A 23,511-nucleotide genomic window follows, 5' to 3' on the forward strand; every position below is an offset into this window, starting at 1 on the left:
AAATTTATAAATAAGTATATATGTATTTTAAATTCTAAACTGTTACAATCTACACTCCTTAAAGAAATTCCGTCTCAAAATTTACTAGACCTTAATTCTTATATCCTAATTGGAACTTGAATTTTACCAAGCCTTAACTTGAATGATTTCTATCAGTATACATCACTTAATCACTGTCATTGATATGCTCAGACCCTACAAGAAATCTTGCAAACTTGACAAGCAAAGCAGTTGAATTTTCCTTAGTGACTTGCCCACCTTCCATTTTCTTGCTCTTCAAGTAGCTTGTAAATTCATTCAGTAAAGCTACAAGGTTGGAAGTGAAATCCACAATTGGATATGAATCAGCAGAGGAGCTTGAGCTAGCTACAAAAGCCTTTGGCCTCAAGTCAGAAGAAGAAGTGCCTTGTTCTTGGGAATGATTTGGGCTCTTTTTCATACTTGACTCTCATCTCAGGGTGCAAGATCCAACAAGTCTCTTTTTGATGATTTGTTCATCCACAATGGTTGTACATCCACTCCTTCCACTAAGCCTTTTTCCCTTTATATCCACCATTGCCTATCTGATTTGCAACAAAGGCACACCGGTGGATTTCCCTTTATATCCACCAGTCTATCTGATCTCCAAAATTGGATTTCATTTCCACCCTCATCACCTTTATGTTTACTTCTTCACATTGAATGGTATTGCAGATAGTAGGCAATTCAGAATTCATCATCAAATGACATTTCAAGTCTTCATACTCATCACTGAGGCTGCCAAGTAGCTTAAAAACTTTATTTTCATTAGCTCTTTTGAGCAAAATAGCAGCATTAGTAGTGTGAGGGCGATAAAGATTAAGCTCGCTCCATTTGGACTTAAACCAACCCAAGTGTTGAATAAATGAGTGTTCTCCTTGTTGAATCTCAGAAATCTCCATGAGTTGATAGACACATACAACATTATTTTGATTTCCATACATATCACGCAAAGATTGTCAAAGATCAAGAGATGACTTTGAGTGTTGAAATTCCTCTGCAAGATGAGCTTCCATGGAGTTGAGAATCCAAGCTCTGACCAGTTGATCCTTGCTCAACCAATCATCATAAGTAGGATCATCAATTGCCGGAGCAGTGGACTTTCCATTCACAAAAACAAGCTTTTGTCTTCTTCCTAGAGCAAGTGTGACAATATTTGACCACCTTAAATAATTGAATTCATTGAACAGAACTGAGTTGCCTCCGGCACAAGATCACCACCACCGCCTCCGATGTTTCCGTCGGAAACTAAGTTGCCTGCGGCAACATGCCAAGAACCACCACTATCGTTTTCACCATTGTTTCCACCACCATCGGCACCCGAATTAGAAGTATCTCGAAGCATGGTAAAAGAAGATTACAAACAGAGTTTATGAAAAGAAGTAGAAGGATTTTTTTTAAAGAGACAAGCCTAGAACGGGACCTCCTCTAATACCATGAAGAAAAATGAACTGAGAACAATATTCTTGAATTGTATTTTTCAGTTGTGTTTTACAAACTAGATTACAAGGTATATATAGAAGCAACAAGATCGATTCTTAAACTAGACCTAATCCCACCAATCTGTAATGTACAAGACTTCCATGATTTAGGGAATTTTACACAGTAACTACTTTTCCTAAAATCAAGTTATGTGAGACACAACTGCAACATTATCTCCTTCTCTGCTAAGAGAGGAGGCAGGTACAACCTTGGACTTAAGTGGCTGCGGATCAGCTCACTCTTGTTTCAATTTCTTGTGTGTATCGCAGTCCGTTATATTTTACTAGCCGGTTATTTTTTGTCACACGCTCAAAAAGAACATGTACAATAAATTGTTCGGTAAAATCAACCTTCAAAGTCCAACCAAACAAAAATGAAGTCCCTATTGTTCTTCTTGGGTCTTCCTCAGATTGGGTCAATTTTCTCCTTCATTTCCTTCCGTTTTCACTGATATTCCTAGATATTGGATATCGGATAGGCAGCCATGCAACTCTTACAAGAAGCAGCTTAAGATATATAGAATGGCGGTTTCGGCTTTCAAATCCTCCAGCAGAAGAAGCAACCCCACCGGTGTGGCCTCAACTTCATCTTCATCTTCATCTTCATCTTCAGCTAACACCAGCTCAACGAACAAGGCAAATCCCACCCCAATCAGAAGATCCAGAAGTGTCAGCGCTTTCTCAAGGACCGCCACTGTTGACTCTCAGAACAACACTTTCTCCAACAGGAGAGACAACCCTCTCTTCTGGTCCTCTTCTGATTCACCGACCTCCGTTGACCCGCTGGTCAAACCCGACAAAGAGGCAACCTCGTCCAGCGCGGTTGATGCTAGAAGAGGCCGGTCGGTGTCGCGGAACGCCGATGTCTTGGTCGGTCGGAGCCAGTCAAGAGTTGACCCGGGTAGGAGCCTGTCCAGAGTCGACACTGGGCGTCGCAACCGCTCCGTCTCCCGGTGCCCGGGGCCCAGGGGGCGTTCCGTCATTTCCAAGGTTTACTATTTTGTTTTTCAGTTCAGCTCGTTTCGACTTTGGATTAAATCAGTAGAGATTTGAATTGATTGACTGTGTTATGTACGTATAGAGTGAAGATGAACAAGAATGTACTTCTTCTTCGTTGAAATATAAAGGGGAGAAAGGCGAAAAGGGTGGTTTAGTTAGAACTAGCTCTGATGAGTTGGATCAGTTGAAGGGCCTCAAGACGTGGTCCAGTCAGCATTCACCTTTCCAGCCTTCTTCACATGCAAACCTGGTAAGATGATTCATAACCCAATTCTGTGTGCGTGTCTGTGATAATGACTAGTTGTGGTCTTGATAAGGATAAAGTTTGTTGTTTGGGTTTCTCTTTTAGTCCAGCTTGCAATCTTCGAATTGGGAAGATGGAGTTTCCACCGCCAGTTTCTTATCTGGAGCTGGAGAGAAATTTTTTAAAGCACCTTGTGATCAGATGAATATAAATGATGGACGTTCTGATGATAATGTGGTTTGTACTGCTCAGAGACTCAATAATTGCCTTATATTTATCTGTTGTAGTTGTTATCTGCAAATTAGGTAAATTTAATAAAGCAGGTTTTGCCTATAATTTTGCAGACAGTTCAAGCACTTCATCTGGAAGATGATACCACAAGTAGTAATATATATGAAACAGTTCGATCTGAAGTGAGACGTGCTATTTCTGAGATTCAAAATGACCTTGAAAGTGTAAGTTTTTTTTTTTTTTGGGTTTTCTTGATCAATTTTACAGCTATATATGGAAAAGATTTGTTCTGACGTAAAATGTGCTATGTACTAGTGTTCTTCAAGTGATAAACTAAAATCCAGAAGAGTACTCTAGACAGTGATGCAATTATTATCTACATGTGCCTTTTCTCTTTGCTCGATCATAGTCACTTTTGTTGTAACATGAATAAGGGGATGCTCAACTCTATTACCTTAATTATAAGATAAGTTTTGATTTGGGGAACTTTGGAAATTTTTTTGATCATTTGTGGCTCATAACAAACTACTATCTCCGGAGCTTTCAAAGGATTTCCTTGAAATATGAAACTGCAATTTGAAGTTTTAGTTGCTGAATTTGGTTGCATGGACACATAGTAATACAGAGATCATGATATTTCAAGGTTAAATGAACAAATTGGGATTTGGGTATCACGGTACAAACCTAGTGTCTCACCTTCAGTGAAACATTTGCTTTGAAAATTTGAACCTTAAGCATAGTATAGTGTTGTTAAAGGGCAGACCTTAATGTAGCTGTAATTTCTTGAACAGTGGATGACCACCAGGTTTTGGACAGTGTGGGTGAGCATATGTATTTGGCTTTTGTTTTTAGGGATTATGGATGCAATACCTCCCTTACAATCTATTTCTGCAGTAGATCAGTTTTCATAGAGCTATTGTTTGTGGAGTTTAGATACAAGCAAAACTGTTTATATGTTTGTAGGTGCCATACTTTCCATATTCTTATAAAAATAGCTCTGGTGCCTGCTCCCATGCTATTGCTTTCATTAATGAGGGCAATGCCAAGAGGCTGGCATCTACTTTTTTTTATTTTTTATTGTTATTGTAATGTTCTGTCATTGTTGTTATTTTGATTTTATTCCCTTTGCAAGCTCAGGCTATGCGCAGGGGCAGTACTCCGACACTATCAGCTTCTGACATTTCTGATATTCCCCCGGACCTGGTAAATCCAAGTGCAGTTGAATTGGTTCTGGATATTAGAAGAGAATATGCCAAAAAACTTGAGCAGGTAAAATTTCTATTTCTGTGAGAATGCTTGATATGAGATTGTTCCAATGTTTTGTTATGCTTAGTACCTGGATGTAGCTTAATAGACATTTCACTAGATATAATATGTTAAGAGCAGATGAAATGCATTAATCTGATTAAGCTAGATAGGAGAACCCGTCTCATCAGAGTCACGTGCCTGTTGTCATAATTTGTGGTCTGATACTCTTACCTTTAAACTATTAAGATCCCCATGATGCAAGTGTGTGGGTGGGAATTTTGATGTAGTTTCTTCATGCAACTATGTTGAGGTTTAAAATGATTTAGTTACCCTATTTTGGCAGAACTTTTGGGTGATGGATTCTTAGATAAATTCTGTTTATGCTTAGCGGGTGATTCCCATCAAGGAAATTATGTCATCGCAGGGATACCTCATGTCATTTATTGATACTTGAATTCCTTTATTCTGTTTGCTTTTTGCCGCCCTCATTTTTCCTTTCATGTTCTGTTTTATTTTTTCTCTTGGGGTACTAAACCTCTACTGAGTAGACATTGACTTAAACTTGCAGTCCAAGGAACGGGCAAGAAAACTTCAATCAGATTTGGCTGTTGAGGAGCACCGTGGACAAGAGCTCAGCAGGATCCTGAAGGAAGTACTTCCAGATCCCAAGATATCTAATGCGCCAAAATCTCGTCCAGGAAGAAAAGTAGGAATTTTTCCTTTTCCTTCATTGTCTTCTAGTAATTCAGTTAATTTATTTTTAGTACTACCAGAATATTTGCCTTGGAGTGTGGCAAGCATATCTGAGTTCTGGTGTTCTTTATATTGTTGACTCTTGGATAAAGATATTACAATAGATTCAGTTTTTAGAAATGATGCCAGTCCATATAAATCTTATTTGGATTTCCATGTCTTATGATGTTGTCATTAACATATCCAAAAACGTGACTTTGCCCTCCACAGTGGTGTCCTCTTTGTCAGTAGCGAACATGGGTATACTTGAAAAAAAATCACCCTTGGTTCCAAATCAAAGGGTGGAAAGAGGTCATTAGTTTGAGATCATTTGTTTAGTATACTTGGGTGTAGAATTTAGGGTGGTTAAGCATCTTTTCTTCTGATCAGTACACTAGGAGAAGAGCGCTGCTGTACCCCATGGTTGATTTTTATTAGTTCATATACTGACAGAGTAATGGAAAAGGTGAGGCTTAGCAACAAATTCCTATATATAATAAGTTGTTAAATCCTGCCCTTTGGATTGAATTAATATCTAACAAAAATTTTGCTATGTTTGTCACTTGAAAGTTTGTTGGAATGATCATTTAAAATGTGTCACCGCTCGCTTAAACCCTTTTCCTATGTTTTTGTTCAGACACATACACTAACACAAGTTAATTGAAAGCAGACTTGTATCTATACTCTGCTGGAACTCCCTTGCATATGAAATTCATATAAGAGCATATCACTTTGTCTCTTCTCCTTCCTTCATGCTTATTAATTAAATTGCTGTATTAGGCTAGCATTGAGAGAAGAAAGATGTCAAAACGTCTAACAGAGGAAGCGCTGGCCTATTTTGATGAGTGTGTATCCCTGTCAACTTTTGATAGTTCTGATTTCTCATCGCCAGAGGATCCACCTTTCAACTTAATTGGTGCTATTACCCCTGTTGATAAAAGTGTGTCTTTACTCCAAGAAAGTTCAAGTGCTTCACTCATGAATAGCTCAAACCGTAGCCTCAATGAAAAACAGGTCCATCCCATACTTCGGTGTTTATCATTATTTTTTTCCTACCATTTGTTTTTCCAAACTGTTATGGCTGTGAATGGGAAGAATGAGTCTAACTTGATGCACATATATTCTTTTGGAGCATTCTTTAGCATAAGTGTAAGACTAATATGTCAATTACTCAGACAGCTGCTAATATTAATATAAGATTTTTAAGCAGAACTACTAAACCCAGTAAATCTATTGTTAGTTCAGAATTTTAGCAAGTCTTTTTACAATTTAAATGAAGTATATAAATTAAAAGTAGTAAACAAAATTAAATAAGGTAGAGTAAATTAAGCAAGAAAATTTAATATGTTGAATATGTTGTTCATGCCAATCTTGTTCTGGTATACTACTGTAACACTACAAAAAAAAGTACATTACTTTATAAAGTTAATTGTGGCTAGATATTATAATGGAGAAGTGTGGTTAAACGAATCAATGTAGGTATAGGAGGTTTGATTCTAGTTACATTTCAGCTGGATAATTGGGGATTTGGGGAAAGAGGTCACGTGGCATGTATAAGTTGTCTCTAAAAATGACTAATCCAGTAAGTTTTGAAATTCTGTGTGGTTTCATCCCAGTGTTTCTACTTGGCTTATGTTGTTACCATCAGGTTCACAGGGTATGGAACCATGTTAATTGAATATCCACTGCTGTTCTATTTGACAACCCCTATATTTTTATTGCTGATGCATCTTTTCGTTTAGTTTCAAATTTCTATGAATTTTTATTTTCACCTTCTGCGTTTTCTTCTACTCCACTTCTGTCACATTCTCGCCATTTGAAAATTTCATGACCCATGAGAAGGTTGAGTAAGTTACTTACTCAACTTGATTTTTCTGATAATTAAATGTTGATTTCTTTTCCAGATGTTGAGCATCCAAAGTCAATTTATCAATTCCCACAATCCTTCAGGACTAATGGCCAGCAGTGTTCCTGGGGATCCCACCTTGTATCAGATTAGTCCTAACAGTGCCAACAGAGGCAAGGATTGGAAATTCTCATTTGCTCATAAGCCAACTGAAACTCTTGAGCTTCAACAAGACATTAAGAAGTACATCAGACATTTTGAGAGAGATGACATGGAATTGCAGAGTGTAAGATCCATCTCTCGTGATTTGGGTGAGTATAGCTTGCAGGCTGCAGCTGAGAGTTATATTTTTGATAGGGCTTTATTTGGAAATAGAATAGAGTCGCACGGTATTACACTCTGTGGTGGTGGTACTTCAAGTTCATTTTCTCCATTTGCTTCTTTTTTCTGAAAGAACAAACAAGTTGAAAGAAGATTGTTCGAATGTAAATTCAAATTTCACCAATATGTATCGGAATAAATAGTAAATTTTGTAAGATATAACAATTGAAACAGCCTAGAAACGAACACACAAGACGAGAGTCAATCCTCTGAAACCCCAGCCACCTTAATACGTTCCCATACTCAACTTCTCTCGATCTCATCCCCATCTCCACGATGGATGCTGTCACTGTCTCCTTGGCTCTTGCTGATGGTAGCAACGGTGGAGGCGCGGTCAAAAAACAAAGTCCTGCGTTGTGAACTTTGGTCCTATAACCGTGCATGCTCCGGTCGTGTTGACGGAGTATGCATGATGACATTTCTCCAATCAAGGGCGGATTCAGCCCCTGCAAGATTTTTCATCCCTAATTTTTTACTACATGTATATTAGTGTTAGCCAAAACATTTATTTATATATATATATATAATTGGATTTTTAATATGCATTTCTCCTACATGACATTATTCTTCTTCTTAAATTATTGAAAATTATCGAGGTATAACTCTTCTAACATTCTTGTTAGTTGTTACTCTATATATTAAATTTGAAATTGCAAGTATGAGTTCTTACGTTTCAACGTAATCATTTTGCGAACAAAATTTGTTGGAGTATTTAAATTTGTCATTGATTTTAAGAATATTGTTCTACATTCATTTACACTTATTTTCACTTTTAAAGACTCACCAACGTCTACAATTTACATGAATATATATATATATATTGGTAAAAAAAAATTTAGCCTTTGGCCAACTTCAACCCCACCCAACGTTCGGATCCTAGATCCGCCCCGTCTCCAATGACTACTGATGAAGCACATCTTGAATTGAGTGAATTGTTGATGTGGGTGAGGGTCACCGAGCTCCCACTACTATATGAGATGAAGAAAACTTTCCTCTAATCGGAAGTCTCCTAAGAGGCTTCAATGATTTTGACAACGAATGGAAGCAAAGGAAGCTTCACATCCGTTAGGACTTGGGCAAAGTGGTTCTCTTGGAACGCTAGGTTTTCTTTGATACTGGTATCAAGCCCATGAGTTCATCATCTAGCGATCATCTGAAAAAGGGCGTTGCATCATCTGTGGATCGGACGGACCACTCACTCATTCATTCATTCATTCATTCATGCAGGTGCCAAATGTAGATTGACGATGCTGCTGCCTAACTCTAGTTCCTCTAGGGTTTTGTTGCAATTTCCGGATTATTATACGATGATTCATGGGCACGGCCTCAAGTACTGCTCACTTGGCTTTCTCGGCAAAGACTTGCAACGAGAGTTCATCGATCCCACAAAATAAGAAAACCGGTGATCTTTTTTTTTTTGTAGGAGAGTGAATTGACTTTATTTGGCAACAACGCCATGCATGGCCACAAAGACCAAATACAAGAGGTGACATGCCACTTTTTATACAAGTTGAACATAAGCAAAGCAAATAAATGTGTAAAACACGTTTATTAAACAAACCAAAGTCTAAAAGGTTTGAAACAAACGAACAAACACTAAAGCAAAAAACTAAAGCATAGGTAAATTCCTCAAGACTTTTCAATCAATCGAAACTAACATATCGAGCTAAGGACATCAATTACATACTCTCAATGAAAGAAAGACCAATGAAAAAGCAAGAGGAATGATTTTTCCTGGTGTAGCAAGGAAATTACTCGCCCTCTGCTTCCGTCTGGAGGCTTTCAGCATCATCACTCTCAAGATCAATTAGCCAGACTCAAATTCTTCCAAAGCCCATAGGCTAAGGTATGAGCCTAGACATGAGCCCACTAGCTTGCTAAGCCCCAACCCAGCTCGTAACATCACAATCCCAGGGCGGATTCTTCAAACGTCTGGCCACCACCATTGTTATTGCTGGTGGCCAACTCTTCCAGTACAGGTCTGCCACTGCAAATGCAACTGGAGACTCTTATAGGCCAAACCCTTTCTCGCTCTACATTACCCATTTGATATGCAATGTCTGCATCGATGCAAACATTGGACGTTAATTGAGTAAGGTATACCAAACTAGGCCTAACTAATGCACACCAACTTTAATTGAGTAAGGTACTTGCAATAAGCACATTTCTCTTGTCACAATGCCCCATTGGACGTTCCTCTTATCTCAATACGCATCAGGAACACATTTTCCTAGACAATTATAGAAAAGAAAAAATGGAACTAATTACTATTTCTAATGTTCTTGGTCCTATTGTCTTGCTCTATTGTATAACTATTCTGGATGTTCTTACGCAATTCTTTGTCTTTATATGTTTAGTTTTATAGATAAACTACAGTATATGTTTTTAATACCCTTTTTTAAAGTATGAACTTACAAAAACTCATGATGTGTGTGACATGTACCCTATACCATTTCCAAAATCAACGCGATATAATTCTCACATTTTATTGGGATTTTGGATCTTATAGTGAGTTAGTAATGCAATGCATTAGTAATCCACCATCCCTTTTGATTTCTCACCATAATATATGGCAATCGGTATTGTGTCATACAAAAGCGTTTTCAATGAGGGCCATTAAGTTGAAGACTACTTGACATCACCAGAGAAGCTGAGCAAGCTAATGGGTCTTGGACTAACTTCTTCTCGGGTGTGAGATTGCCGTATGGGTTGACAAACAAGATATTGACGGCAGGTACGTTGTTGAAGAATACGCAGCTCATGCTCAACTCGTCAGAAGGATGTGATGATTAATGACTCGTCGTGTGGTACCCCTCGTCACGAGGTCATGCTCCACCATGACACCTTCAAGGCCCAAAAGCCAGGCAGACATCTGAGAAGACTCAACTCACAGCCCACCACATCTGATTTGGTCTAGTTCTCTGCTTCAATCCTTTCTTTGTTCCCAACCTTGTTTGGTTTCGCACGCCATTCAACCACATACGACTAGTATGCATCACATAAAACTAACCACAATGTTGTTTGGTCATATATTCTCTGAAATTAGATACTATAGATTTATTTGACCTCTATATATTACACATCAACAGTTACAGCACATGCGTACAACATGCTTTGGTGATCTGCGAGGCGATCCTCGTAGATTGTGTGATTTATGTCGATTATTAATCAATTTATTCCTATGATGTTTTCTTATTGGGTGATTCATATAGCACAGAGGTTAGACCAGAGGTATCGATTTACTGTATTGAGTGTGCGTTAGAGATTTTGGTTTCGCCTGATGGCAACTTTTTCCACTATATTGGATTCTTGGTGACTCTTGTTAGACTATGCAAGACATATACATATATGAAATACCAGCTAGTTTACATCTCCATTTCCATCTCCTACATCTTGGGCATCTCATTTCACACGTTTACACTTTAAGACATCTTTTCACTTGGTTGTTATGACGGGTGACTACAATTAGATATAAAGATATTTCTTTTGTGGCTGCCTCACTCATGGGGTTAAAATAAGATTTCTACTTATACACACTTAAGGGTTGACCAACAAGGATCCATGGCCCTTCACATAAACCCTAATTCATATCCTCTTCCAAGTTAAAATTTACAATGTAACATACACATGCATTGGGTTGATCAAGAGTTTCCTGCCCCTCCTAACTTGTCACTTTCTAAGCATGAAATCAAAAAAGTTGGTAGAACTAGGCTCACTCATAAGCTTTAAAATCATAGAGCACCGCCATTCGAAGTCGAGTTTGTTGTGAACCTAGCTTCTCGTAGAAGAAGATATTTTGACCATTCCAAGACCATAGACACAGTCCTCTGTAAACTCAAAGTCATAAGTCATTGACGAGTGAAAACGGTCAACGAGGCTCTTGAGAGCAGATGTGTAAGACAATTGGGGTTGAAGAGTGGGTTGGGCAACCGAAAAATGAACATCATCCACCCTTAGAAGTTGCATATATGAAATTATGTCATTGTCGTTTTTAGACTTTTTATGTTGAGATAGCATCGAATCAAAACCTCCACCACTTCTTGAAGGAAGGGAAGGGCGGAGAAAGTAAATGAAGTACCAGAACAGGTAAACAATCAGAAAACAATGCACGAAGAAAAGGCCAATCGTAGTTCGAACTCAGTAACGATTAGTTTTGTGGGAGCATGAGGCCAACTCAAGTTTTTATTTATTTATTTGTTAATTATGTCATCATTCGTTTTTGTGAATAAGTTTCGGAGTTTGTATAATAAAGGCGCAGCTTTTAACCGAGCTTAATCCAAAAGCCATCGGTTGGCGCGAAATCCCCAAAAAGCAAGTTTAGGGTTTTAGCTGTAAACCCTTCCAGGCTATGAAATCCTCATTTTCAGCCGTAACCGCAAACCCAACCCCAATCCCCACTATGGCCTTAGCCTCCGGCCTCCGCCTCTCTTCCTCTCTCCTCCGTTACCGCCTCCTCCCACCGCTCAACCCGGCCCGCTTCTCCCTCTCCGACCTCCGATTCCTCTCTGCTTCCCCCTCCTCTCGTACTAAGACCCAGCCCCGCCGCCCCCTCAAAGCAGCGCCCCGCGACGACGACCTCCTCGAGGGGCAAAATGGGAATGGGAGCGTCCTGGTCAAGGACTTGGGCGAGCGAATCGTTCATGTTGCGCTCCACAAGGAGGCCACCGACGCCTACATGGCCTATGCCATGTCCGTGCTGCTCGGCCGCGCCCTGCCGGACATTCGCGACGGTCTTAAGCCCGTGCACCGCCGTATTCTGTAAGTCGCTGATTGATTTATGAGGAAAAGGAGTCGAAATTATCATTAGTCTGCTTTGTGATTTATGTGTTTTTGTGTATTGGGAAATTGAACAGGTATGCAATGCATGAATTGAGGCTTTCGTCACGAAAGCCGTTTGTGAAATGTGCCAGAGTTGTTGGAGAGGTGCTCGGAAAATTTCATCCTCATGGTGACAATGCCGTGTATGATTCCTTGGTGCGAATGGCTCAGGTAAATGGAAGCCATTTTGTGTTCATGACTAGCCTAATAGTTAACACTGCTGTCTGATTTTCCATTCTGTTGAAATATGTTGGTAACACCAGTGGATGGAACTCCTAGTATTATTCACCATCAAGCATCGGCAGATACGCGTTTTTGCCTGCAATTTTTATTGGATTCCTGTTACATTTCCATCTAAAAGACTACTTAGTAAATTCATTGCTTTGGATCTCCCAACTTCTACAGACATTTCTTCAGAAGTACTAAGGTTTCCAGTATAATTCTTTCTAATGTGTGTTTTGGATCTTTATTGGGTGCGAAGACATAAATTCTGACTATGGGGTTGTCTTCACAAGTCATGTTAGAAAAAAGAGTTTTACATTTGGAAATCAGCACGTTTTTCTCTATCTGCCCAGCCCAAAATTATATTTGCAAGTTTTATTTCCATACTTGTTTGGGAATTTGTCCACACTCTTTACAATTTTGTACTAGTGGAATGATGCATGCGCTCACCTTATGGGGATCAGTGGACTTTATTCTAGTCAAGTGGAGTTTCTACACTGCAAGAATATTGAGTTGAAATCTCTTTACGGGTATACTTGTGATGAATGACATGAACTTTACTGTGGACGAGATTTTGGGGAGCAAAGTTTCCATATCCTTGTGTTTATTTGCTCATTTATATTTTTCCTAGGGACTCTTTCTATAAGTTGCTATATGTACTAAATTATCTAGTTGTGTAGGAGCATTGGGATATCTTCTGTTTGGGTTGTTTGCATTCTGTTAGGTTTTAGGAGTCTATATCTGATGTTAAGGGAGAAAGAGAACTTGCTTAATATTTTTAAGTTAGGTTATTCAATGTTCAGGGTTGGAAAGAAAACATCATTTTGAGAAACTGGACACTAAATTCAGAAATAAAAGCTTCGTATACATTGATGAAACAGGCTGCATACTGCACTCTTTTACTTGCTATCTCCTAGTACTTAGGGTGTTGTCTTCTTGACATCTTATCAACCAAATTATTTTTACCAATCTATAGATAAAAAATCCCTTCTTGTAAGTGACTCCAGTTCCCTGGGATCTATAGCATTTGCACTAGGGGGCCAAAATCATGTCAAATTTCTCTTTTCTCTATGCATGATAGGGTGATGACCCCTCGACATCTTTTCAACCAAATTATGTTTGTTTATATAAACGAATTTTTTCCCAGTAACTCCAGATTTCTGGATTCTATTCTGTGTGCCTTTTTCGTTTTTTGTTAGGACTTACATTACTTGAAAGTTTGAACTAACAAAGATCTATATAAGAGGTATTATGGTATTGATGATCATCAATGTACACATACATTGTTCATACCAGGTCATTTGAATTAATAATTGTAATTGTATTTTGAACTTAAACTGCACACGTCCCTCATGAGCTTGCTACTGTCCATACATGAATGCGATAGTTACTATCAACCTGACAAAAATGGAATATCTTAGTTTTGTTTCAAACTATACGCCAATCTTTTGAGCAATTATGTATCACTCAAACCTACTTACCACTCTAATGTGAGGGTAGGTGTGTGTTGGAGTTGAAGTTACTTTTGACTCCTGCCAGATATTGGGTTAAATTTGGTAATTTTGTCTCTATATTGATATTTCTTTCATATCAGTCTCATATCAGAAATACTGGAGAAGTATCTTCACTGTGCACATTTAATTGATGAATGAAATGATAAATGTATTAAAACGGCAGATATTTCAGGCCAAACATACTACTTTATCTTTTCTAATGTTTACTTTCTCTTTTCTGATTCATTTAAATCTTAATTTTCCAGGATTTCTCTTTACGGTCCCCACTGATTAATGGGCATGGAAATTTTGGTTCAATTGATGCTGATCCTGCTGCTGCCATGCGTTACACAGAGTGCAGATTGGAGGTATTTTTATAAACTACTAAGCAACTGAACACCATATAGATGCACAATTGCTATATTAGTTGGATCTGGAGATGAATTCTAAGATCTATCATCTCTATAAGTGGGTCACTTCTCCCTGGTTCTCTCTCTCTCTCTCTCTCTCTCTCACACACACACACACACACGTTCATTAGCTTTTTTTAGTGCTCTTTCTCAACTAGCTTTTCTGCACTCAGTTGTCCAAGTAAATGAGTGATTATAAAATAGTTCCCCTCAATTATTAATAATAACTTTTATAATGAAAAACATGAATGCTTTCTTCATGTTGTTCAGATCCTAAAATATTTCTTATCATAGGCATTCTTTGGTGCATTAATACTGTCATCAGTCCAAGTTTTTCAAATTACTTCCTGTTTGAAAGAAAATATTGATATTGATCTTAATTAAAATTTAGATATGTATGATTTATGTTTGCAGGCGTTGACCGAAGCAATGATGCTGTCAGATCTAGAACAGGATACGGTCAGAGAATGAGCGAAGCAAATCTCTTTATGTACTGCTTGCTCCATTGATGTTTTATATATTAACTTCTTCATTTGTTGCAGGTTGATTTTGTTCCAAACTTTGATAATTCACAAAAAGAGCCATCACTTTTGCCCGCTCGCATTCCAAATTTATTATTGAATGGTTCTTCTGGGATCGCGGTAATTTTCTGAAGTTTCATCATGTTTGACTCGTAACTGCTAAATCCGTTTCGTCCTCTTCATCTTTTATTTGCTTGTCTTCTGTTCACATATGCTACCATGGCTGAAACAATTTTCAGGTGGGCATGGCAACAAATATCCCTCCGCATAATCTTGGGGAGTTGGTGGATGTTCTTAGTGTGTTGATTCATAATCCTGAAGCTACAGTATGTGATCAGACATTCAGACCTTTATGCTTATATGTTTATGTAAATTATGTAGTTGAATTAGTCCACTGTTCCTGATTTGTTATTTGATAGTGCTTTCGCCTTTCAAATTGGTTCATCACCATGGCTGCTCTTATTACTATCAAACTTAAGAAATAGTATGCTAATCAAGTAAAGATATAAGCTCACAAAACAGTATATCCATGATGTATATGTGCCCAAAGCCTTCCACATTTTTTATTTTTGGTTTTTCCTTTGACAGCTGCAAGAATTGCTAGAATACATGCCAGGACCTGATTTTCCAACTGGAGGACTGATTATGGGAAACCTTGGGTAAGCACTTTTTTTTTTTAAATTTTATTATTATTATTATTATTATTTTTATCTTTTGTTTATTTTTTCTCAGTTGTGTGACCATATAACTTTTATGTAAAATTATGCTTTTGTTATCATTAATATTTTGGCATATGTCTATTTGGTTAAGTATCTTAGAGGCATATCGAACTGGGCGAGGACGTATTGTGGTCAGAGGAAAAACTGATATAGAATCTCTTGATTCTAAAGGCAAGCGCAGTGCAATCATCATAAAGGAGGTAATGTGTATCTTGGTCTTGTTTGGTCGGTAATAATTATGCATTCATTATAAGTGATTTCTGCCCTGTGAATACTCAGATCCCTTACCAAACTAACAAAGCAGCTCTGGTGGAGAAGATAGCGCAACTTGTAGAGAATAAGGTGATTGAACTATTGTATAAATCTAAATTTTTAGGTCATAGATGGTTGTTTATTTTCTCTTTTCATGTTTTTTTTTGTCCCTTTTTTCCTTCAGATTTTAGATGGCATTAGTGATATTAGGGATGAGAGTGACCGCACTGGAATGCGTGTAGTTATTGAGGTATGTTTTTGTTGTCAATGTGTCTTCTGCTCCGCAATTTGGAGCTTTCAGTACTAAATTTCTAGGAGTTCACATACCTTCGTCTAACTTGAATCACCAAAAGAATGTTTGCAATTGGGTAATGATTCTTTTATCCTCATTCAGCTCAAGCGAGGATCCGACCCATCTATTGTTCTGAATAATCTATATCGCCTCACATCTCTCCAGTCCAGTTTTAGCTGTAATATGGTTGGGTAAGTGATATCTTTCTCACTATCCATATGGATAGACATACAACATACCGGCTTTGCCTTTTCAAAGGTGTATATTAGTGTTTTGAAAGGAGTTGGTTGGGTGCCCCTAATGACCCAAGGAGAAAATTGGGGTGGGCAGAAATTGTCTTTCTATATATTTTTCCCAAAATGAGCTTGCCTTTTTCTCTGAGGCCATGCTTCTGCAGGAATCTTTATTTCCCTATAAGATCTGACATTGAAGATCTTTATCTTTCCATATGTGGGCCAATATGTCACTTGTCTAGTATATTTCTGCCTATCCCCATAGGTGTCATTTCATTAAAGACATTATTTGAAGCAAGTGTCACTGTTTGCGACATATATAATAAACTGCCTGATGGGAGACTCAATTCCTTCTGATATTTTACTATTAAATAAGTTCTGATTTCTCTTTCATTGGAAAAGTTTACTACTCAAGCTAAGCACCTAACATTTATTGTGGATTTTGATTTAGAATTTATGTCTACATGCAGTATTCTCAATGGTCAACCTAAACTGATGGGTCTGAAGGAATTGCTGCAGGTGACTACTTAACTTTCCTGTCAACAGTATAAATGTAAATAAATACAGTGTAGGTATGTATTATAGTTGCTTCTTTTGCTTGACCAAAGAAGATGGAATCACTACATTTTGTATGAAAATGAATTTCCTTCACTTATTTTCTGTTATATGTTTTTTCATCTTCTTGGAATGTTGTTATTTGTTCATGTTGATTGTTCTAATGTATTTCTTTTTGAAAATTAAGTCAGTAGGTGATGTCATCATTATTATATCATTTAGTACCTTGAGAAAACTTATCTCAATGAATGTGAGGCAATGCATATATAAATTTAAAAAGTTGTCTTTTCAGACAAAATGAGGAAATTTCCAACCAAGTATCTTTCCATTTTACTACGTTAGTTTCAAGGACAAACAGACTGGAATGTAATGTTGAAAATCAAGCCTGGAAGTAAATGAAAAAGATCTGCTTCAACTTTTATAGAGAAGTAATATATATTTGCCTTCAGTTTGTTGTCAGTTGCATCATGCAAAAGATCTGTTGTGGGTGCAAGTCTGCTAAAGTATTTAAATTCAATGTCTCTGTTGTAATTTTAATGGACCTTTTTGGTTACTGCTCCTAGTTATTCAGTCACAAGTGTTCATTGGTAACTTAAAGTCTAATTGGAGGATCATGTTTATGATATGCTTATAACTTAATTTAATTCCAAATTGAATGGCTAGAGTCAATGGATGATTTTTTATGCACTTTTCAGCATGCCGTAATTATTTATTTTGTTATGGATGTGTATGCAGGCTTTCCTCGATTTCAGATGCTCTGTTATTGAGAGACGTGCGAAATTTAAACTTTCACAAGCACAGGACAGGAGACATATTGTTGAGGTTTACTCATTAGTTCAAAATTTTCTTTAGTGTAGTAGTTATTCCCTAAATTTTCTTGGTACTTGTTTGTTATATTCTGGCATTTGTTCCATGAACCATGTCTCTGATCTTTAGAGAATTGTCAGTTTTTCACATAGTTATGAAATTGTTTGAGCTGTTTTCTCTGCATTATCGTGTTATTATTTAACATATCTATATTTTTGGTACCACACTATAGAGGGGTGGTCAGGTGAACTTAAATATATCAACTGTTGTGGTGCTGCACGAGCACTTTGTCAATGTCTTTCTGCTCCTGTGTTGGATTTGGGGCAACATATATTAAAAAATATCTTCTCTGTTACATAGGGTATTACTGTTGGCCTCGATAATCTGCAAAGAGTAATGCGTATAATTTCGGAAGCTTCTAATAATGCAATTGCATCATCTCTTCTAAGGACTGGTGAGCTCCTCTATATCCTGAAGTTTTCTTCTCTCTTTCATGTCTTTCCGTTGAATTTTATGTTGAAGGTTTTGGTAATCTTGGCTGAGAAGAAATGTAAAGCTTACTTTTTATTTTATCGGTCAGCTTAGGTTCGAAGGAAAAGAAAAGAAGAATTGATAATGCAACAGGAATTTCTCAATTTTGTTGATTAAATGTTTCTGGTTTGAAGCGGAATCTATTTAGCTCTTACATGAGGTTATATATGTTGGACACTTATCTTGGAACTACTGTAAAAAAAATTTGAATGGCACTTAACTGCATCTTGGGCTCAGTAATAGTGCACCATTAATTTCATTATAATATCTGATGCTATATGAATCTAGCTGGTAGATTTCTAAACTTACACAGTTACATTTCTCAGCTTATTTTGTCGTTCTCTTTGTAATCCATCATCAGTAATTTTTTTATTGTTATTTGTATAATTGAATTAGTTGGGTAGTCGTTTTTAAGCAGTAAACGTAGATTGAAAACATTTATATCCGCTTATGTTTATTTCTGTTTTTTGTTGCAGAGTTCAACCTTTCTGAGAAACAAGCTGAAGCAATATTAGACTTCACCTTTAGAAGACTTAATGTTCTGGAGGTGCAATAGTAATCCTATGTAAATGAAACTTTTGGTTGACAGATCGAGGATAAGAGTTTCAGATAAAATTTAAGTTCTCCTTGTTGTGCAGAGAAAAAAGTTTGCGAGTGAAAGTGAATCGTTGAAAGAGCAAATCTCAAACTTAGAAGAACTGTTGTCAAGCAAGAAACATATATTGCAGGTAAAGTTGAAACTGTACATGCTTACCAATGGTGAAGTCCATCTACAATAACCTTTTCATGAATTCAATTATTGGAGTATAACTGTTCATACTGATTCAGAAAATTGATTGCCTTGATTTGATATTCATTTAAAGTTTCTCGTTTTTTATCAAGACCAATTGGTTACATTGTGTTCTGATGCAGTGTTGAAACTTGTTAAGATAACCGCCTGTTTGGTTGCTTCCTCATTTTCTTGCTCTTGTATAGAGAATGCAGTAGATGAATAGCATTAATCAAATACAAATACTGTCAGACACTTCCACTGGATAATAGTCTCCTGGCTAAGTTTGGATCCAGTATTGGACTAGGTTTTTCTGAGTCCTGTTATTAATTGGTCATAATTTACCCCTTCGACATCAAGATCATTGGACTTATCAAGTCATAATAATAATCATTTATGTTATTGTCTTGAAACAGTTATTCATGGGATATTTATGTAGATCAGAAACTTTATTTTTCATTGAAACAATTTTTATGTAACACTGTCTATGATTGACTTTTAATTGTTCTTGGTGCATAAACCCCGTCGTCTTTCCAATGTGACAGAGTTGCTATCTTATTATTCATGAGCACTCTTAACTCATATAACAATCTTTTTTTTTTGCCAGATTGAAGACATGCTTCCTTACTTTTGTAATTTTTTGGCTTCTCAATCAGGTGGTTGAACAAGAAGCAATTGACATAAAAACCAAGTTTTCTAATCCCAGGCGTTCGATGCTGGAGGATTCTGATGGTGGTCAACTTGATGATATCGATGTTATTCCGAATGACGAAATGCTTTTGGTATAGGCTATTATATACTTTTTTAGAATTTTATTTGGCCATTTGAAAATAGCTAAATGAGCTGTTAACAAGTATTTTTACAAGCTTCTAAAGTTTACCTTTCTTCTATTTTCCTTTGCATATAATTATCAGGCCTTTAGTGAGAAAGGATATGTTAAGCGGATGAAGCCTAACACATTTAATCTGCAAAATCGAGGAACCATAGGCAAATCTGTTGGTAAATTGAGGGTAAATGATGCAATGTCAGACTTTATTGTTTGTCATGCACATGATCATGTTTTATTCTTCAGGTAACTCCTCCTCCTCCTCCTCCTCCTCCTCCTATCTCTCTCCCAGCATAATGGGTAATTGTAATAGAAACTTTTCAACATTTGTACTATTACAGTTCAAAGATTGGTTCTTTAAAGGCGCTAAACCCACTGTTATGCCAATAGAACAGAAAAGGCTTAATTGCCATGTCTTACAATTTGTCTGAAAATTCTACTTGTGTGTTCTCACCCCATGACCTAGTCCTAAATCTACTGCATGAAATGCAAATCCCATTCCTCACAACTCAATGTTCTATTGATATGATTTCAAATTAAATTCAATTACATGTAGTTGTTTCTTCCTGAAATCTTGACTTAGCAGATATTTGCATCTGATTTGGGACCTAAAAGATTGTGCATATTTTGTTGCGAAAGTTGTACCTTAATGTTTGCCACTGAAAACACCCAGTTTTAGGAGCTTGCTGCTGTTCTGCTGTCGGTAGATGAAGCTCAATTAAATTTTCATCTGGTGCCTGGTTAAAATTGATATCTGCTATAAATTGACACGATTGTTGTTTTCAATATTGCACTCAAACATGCCTGGCATTTATGTAGTTTATAGTGTCATTTAAAAATATTATTTGTGCAGTGATAGAGGAACAGTCTATTCAGCTCGTGCATATAAAATTCCTGAATGCAGCCGGACAGCAGCTGGTACGCCACTGGTTCAGGTATAATATCTACTTTCTTGGTAATCAAGCTCTCTCTGCTATTCTTCAAGTATGAATCTTAACGCTGTTATGTTGGGCAGATCTTATCTCTGTCAGATGGCGAGAGAATTACTTCTGTTATTCCTGTGAGCGAGTTTGCTGGGGATCAGTTTTTGCTAATGCTTACAGTGAATGGCTACATAAAGAAAGTGTCTTTGAGTTCTTTTTCGTCGATCAGGTCAACTGGAATCATAGCAATTCAATTGGTTTGTCTCCCAGATCTTTTGTTATTTTTGTGGTGATGCATAAACGTGTCCATTGAGTCACAGTTCAGTGTTGACATGGCAGGTCCCCGGTGATGAGCTGAAATGGGTCCGTTGCTGCACAAATGATGATCTTGTAGCAATGGCATCCCTGAACGGGATGGTTATCTTGTGTTCCTCTGATATTGTAAGCTGACAGCAATTTCTTGACTTTGTTCGCAGTTCAAACTCGGTCTTATTATTTTTATTTTATGAAGGAACAAGAACTGTAGTGCGCAAAACTGCTTTTTTATCTTTAGTGGTCGAGTAGTGTGGCATAAAAATTCAGTTGTCATCATGAAAACTGTTTACTCCTTGTGTGCTACTTACATCAATCTGCAAGAGTTGATGAGTTGTCAGCATGAATGAAGAAACAACAGTAATGTGCCCTGCGATTATTATTGTTTTACAACCTGTAATTATCGGATAAGGATTTACATAGTACTATTTAGCAGCGAATAAAGTTAAAGATATAATTTTTTATGGTAGCAGTAAAACAATCTTCTAGTTTCTAACTTGGTAGAGAATGAGTATGACCTTCTGGTTTCTCTTTGGGTAGTGGTAGATTCTCGATGTGGTAGATACTTTTGTTTTTATATTTAAGTTTTGACTTTATGGCCGAGCCTATACTTGATACTTGGCTTCTTTTGATATCCATTCTCGTTCTGAACCAGATTCGAGCACTCGGCAGGAACACTCGGGGTTCTGTAGCTATGCGACTTAAAGAAGGTGATAAGATGGCTAGCGTGGACATAATACCGGCAGCAATGTGGAAAGACTTGGAAAGGGTGTCGGGAGCACCAGAGAGCGCGTAAGCTTTTGAAAATAGTATCATGTCTTTTTTAGGCTTATGCTCAAGCATTTTACAGGTCTTTTTTGGTGAAGCATAATTTTACTGCTCTTACAAGTGCTAGGTTACTGGGTTGCCATAACACATCAACATAAAGTGCATTTGGTTGGATGTTTGGCTACTTTTACCTAATCTGAGTGGCAACCATTGGGTCAGATAGAGCAGGGAAGAAAAGAGAGGAGCGTTCCATTACTCTGTACTTGACCTGTTTAGTGTGTAGGCGCAGTCAGATCAACTTTGTTAACAGTGTTCAGATCATTACAACCTTCATTGTGTATCTAGAAAGTTGATTGATTGGACGTGTGGAATTTGGAAATTAAGGTCAATATGTTTTATTTTGGGGGTGGATTTGGGTTTTTTTTGGTTGGGGGGGGGGGGGGGAGGAGGAGGGGAATGGCCCGAGGGCATTACTTAACAAAATTTCATTACATATTGATTGGTGGAATTGTTCAAAAGAGGTTTTGGGATCAACATAACTTTAAATTGGCTTTTTATTCTCCTAACACGCAAACTTAATTATTCAAATCATTTGATATATGCATGTATTTTTGTTTTTTCAAAGGCAAATAATGCTTTTTCCTATTTATGACTACAGGGCTAGAAATTTGAATGGCCCTTGGTTGTTGTTTGTGTCTGAGAGTGGATATGGAAAGCGTGTTCCCTTGAGCAGATTTCACTCTTCCCGTCTGAACAGAGTGGGTCTAATAGGTTACAAGGTATGATTTGTCGTACTATAAATTTTTGGTCCAGAGATCTTATGATCATGAGAAAGTTCGATTTGTTTAAATTCAATGGATTAAGACTTGGTTTTTGTTTATGACATGTTCACTGCTCTACTTCAGTTTTCCTCAGAGGATCGATTGGCAGCAGTTTTCGTGGTTGGATTCTCTCTGGCAGGTGATGTTACTAAAACTTGTTTCCGTCTGTTTTCATGTCTATAAGCATTTTCCTGAACTTTTTCTAATTCAATGAAATTAACAGAGGACGGCGAAAGTGATGAACAAGTGGTCCTAGTAAGCCAAAGTGGTACAGTTAATAGAATTAAGGTGCGGGATATCTCAATACAGTCTCGCTATGCAAGGTATGTTTTAAACTCTGTTTTGTGGGGTTATGATTATACAGATGTCCACTACTATGTGCATTGTCTGTATCATGGACAAATCCATATGATCACATCTATTGGTTAGTCAACAGTCTAATAGTAATGTACATTTACTTACTCTCAACACGTTTCCAGGGGTGTTATTTTGATGCGACTCGATCTTGCTGGAAAGATTCAGTCTGCTTCATTAATGTCGGCAACAGATGAGGAGCCAGAGATTGAAGTTGATGCTGGAGCTGTGGTTCATGGTTGAGTAGATGTAGATCCAAGTCGACTAACATGTTTAAACAGGGAACAGTACATTATGTATGATCTATATCTGTGTCACATCTGTGAAGGCTCAGTTTTGGTGCGCCATCCAGCACATCATCCAGATGAGCCCTAAAGTGAAGTCTTTTTGCGGTTTAGCAATGTAGTCTACAGAGGAAGTAATTTTGGTCGTATTATTTGACGGTTGTAGGCTGTATAGTCATGCAAGTCTACAGACAATGCTACAAGTCTTGAAACATATTTTTAGCCGTCACAACTTGCAAAAGTTTGTTTGACGGTTTTCTTTCTCTATTCAATGTTCTTTTCATTTCTTCAATCTTTATTATGAAAATTCTGTAGTTCTATTAATTAGACAGTAAAAATGTAACCAAGGACACAACCCGTTTGTAGTTCACTCATTTCACGCATAAGGAAGTGCAACTTAGTTTTCACTGCATTACTGCAC

At 37.4% G+C, this 23,511-nt stretch overlaps 2 protein-coding genes across 3 annotated transcripts; both read left to right on the top strand.

Moving 5' to 3' along the window:
• Positions 1-1,863: 1,863 nt before the first annotated feature.
• Positions 1,864-7,663, top strand: LOC126801583 (uncharacterized). Of its 2 annotated transcripts, XM_050528979.1 has the most exons (8): positions 1,864-2,489; positions 2,581-2,748; positions 2,848-2,979; positions 3,087-3,197; positions 4,111-4,242; positions 4,790-4,927; positions 5,734-5,967; positions 6,858-7,663. In XM_050528979.1, the coding sequence occupies exons 1-8, from the start codon at positions 2,022-2,024 to the stop codon at positions 7,248-7,250; spliced, it is 1,776 nt and encodes a 591-aa protein (XP_050384936.1). In that variant the 5' UTR covers positions 1,864-2,021; the 3' UTR covers positions 7,251-7,663. The 2 variants fall into 2 exon arrangements, with proteins under 2 accessions (XP_050384936.1, XP_050384937.1); XM_050528980.1 differs by lacking the exon at positions 2,848-2,979.
• Positions 7,664-11,451: 3,788 nt separating this feature from the next.
• Positions 11,452-23,444, top strand: LOC126801582 (DNA gyrase subunit A, chloroplastic/mitochondrial). Its single transcript, XM_050528978.1, has 26 exons — positions 11,452-11,938; positions 12,034-12,169; positions 13,980-14,081; positions 14,538-14,582; positions 14,666-14,764; positions 14,884-14,970; positions 15,233-15,303; positions 15,455-15,563; positions 15,643-15,705; positions 15,800-15,865; positions 16,010-16,098; positions 16,611-16,659; positions 17,431-17,517; positions 17,863-17,956; positions 18,510-18,580; positions 18,672-18,761; positions 19,459-19,584; positions 19,717-19,874; positions 20,482-20,563; positions 20,644-20,808; positions 20,891-20,992; positions 21,519-21,655; positions 22,290-22,410; positions 22,537-22,591; positions 22,676-22,775; positions 22,932-23,444. The coding sequence occupies exons 1-26, from the start codon at positions 11,529-11,531 to the stop codon at positions 23,047-23,049; spliced, it is 2,832 nt and encodes a 943-aa protein (XP_050384935.1). The 5' UTR covers positions 11,452-11,528; the 3' UTR covers positions 23,050-23,444.
• The last annotated feature ends 67 nt before the right edge of the window (positions 23,445-23,511 follow it).

Source organism: Argentina anserina, chromosome 7 (genome assembly GCF_933775445.1).
Source record: "Argentina anserina chromosome 7, drPotAnse1.1, whole genome shotgun sequence".
In the NCBI taxonomy this organism is placed as follows: domain Eukaryota; kingdom Viridiplantae; phylum Streptophyta; class Magnoliopsida; order Rosales; family Rosaceae; genus Argentina; species Argentina anserina.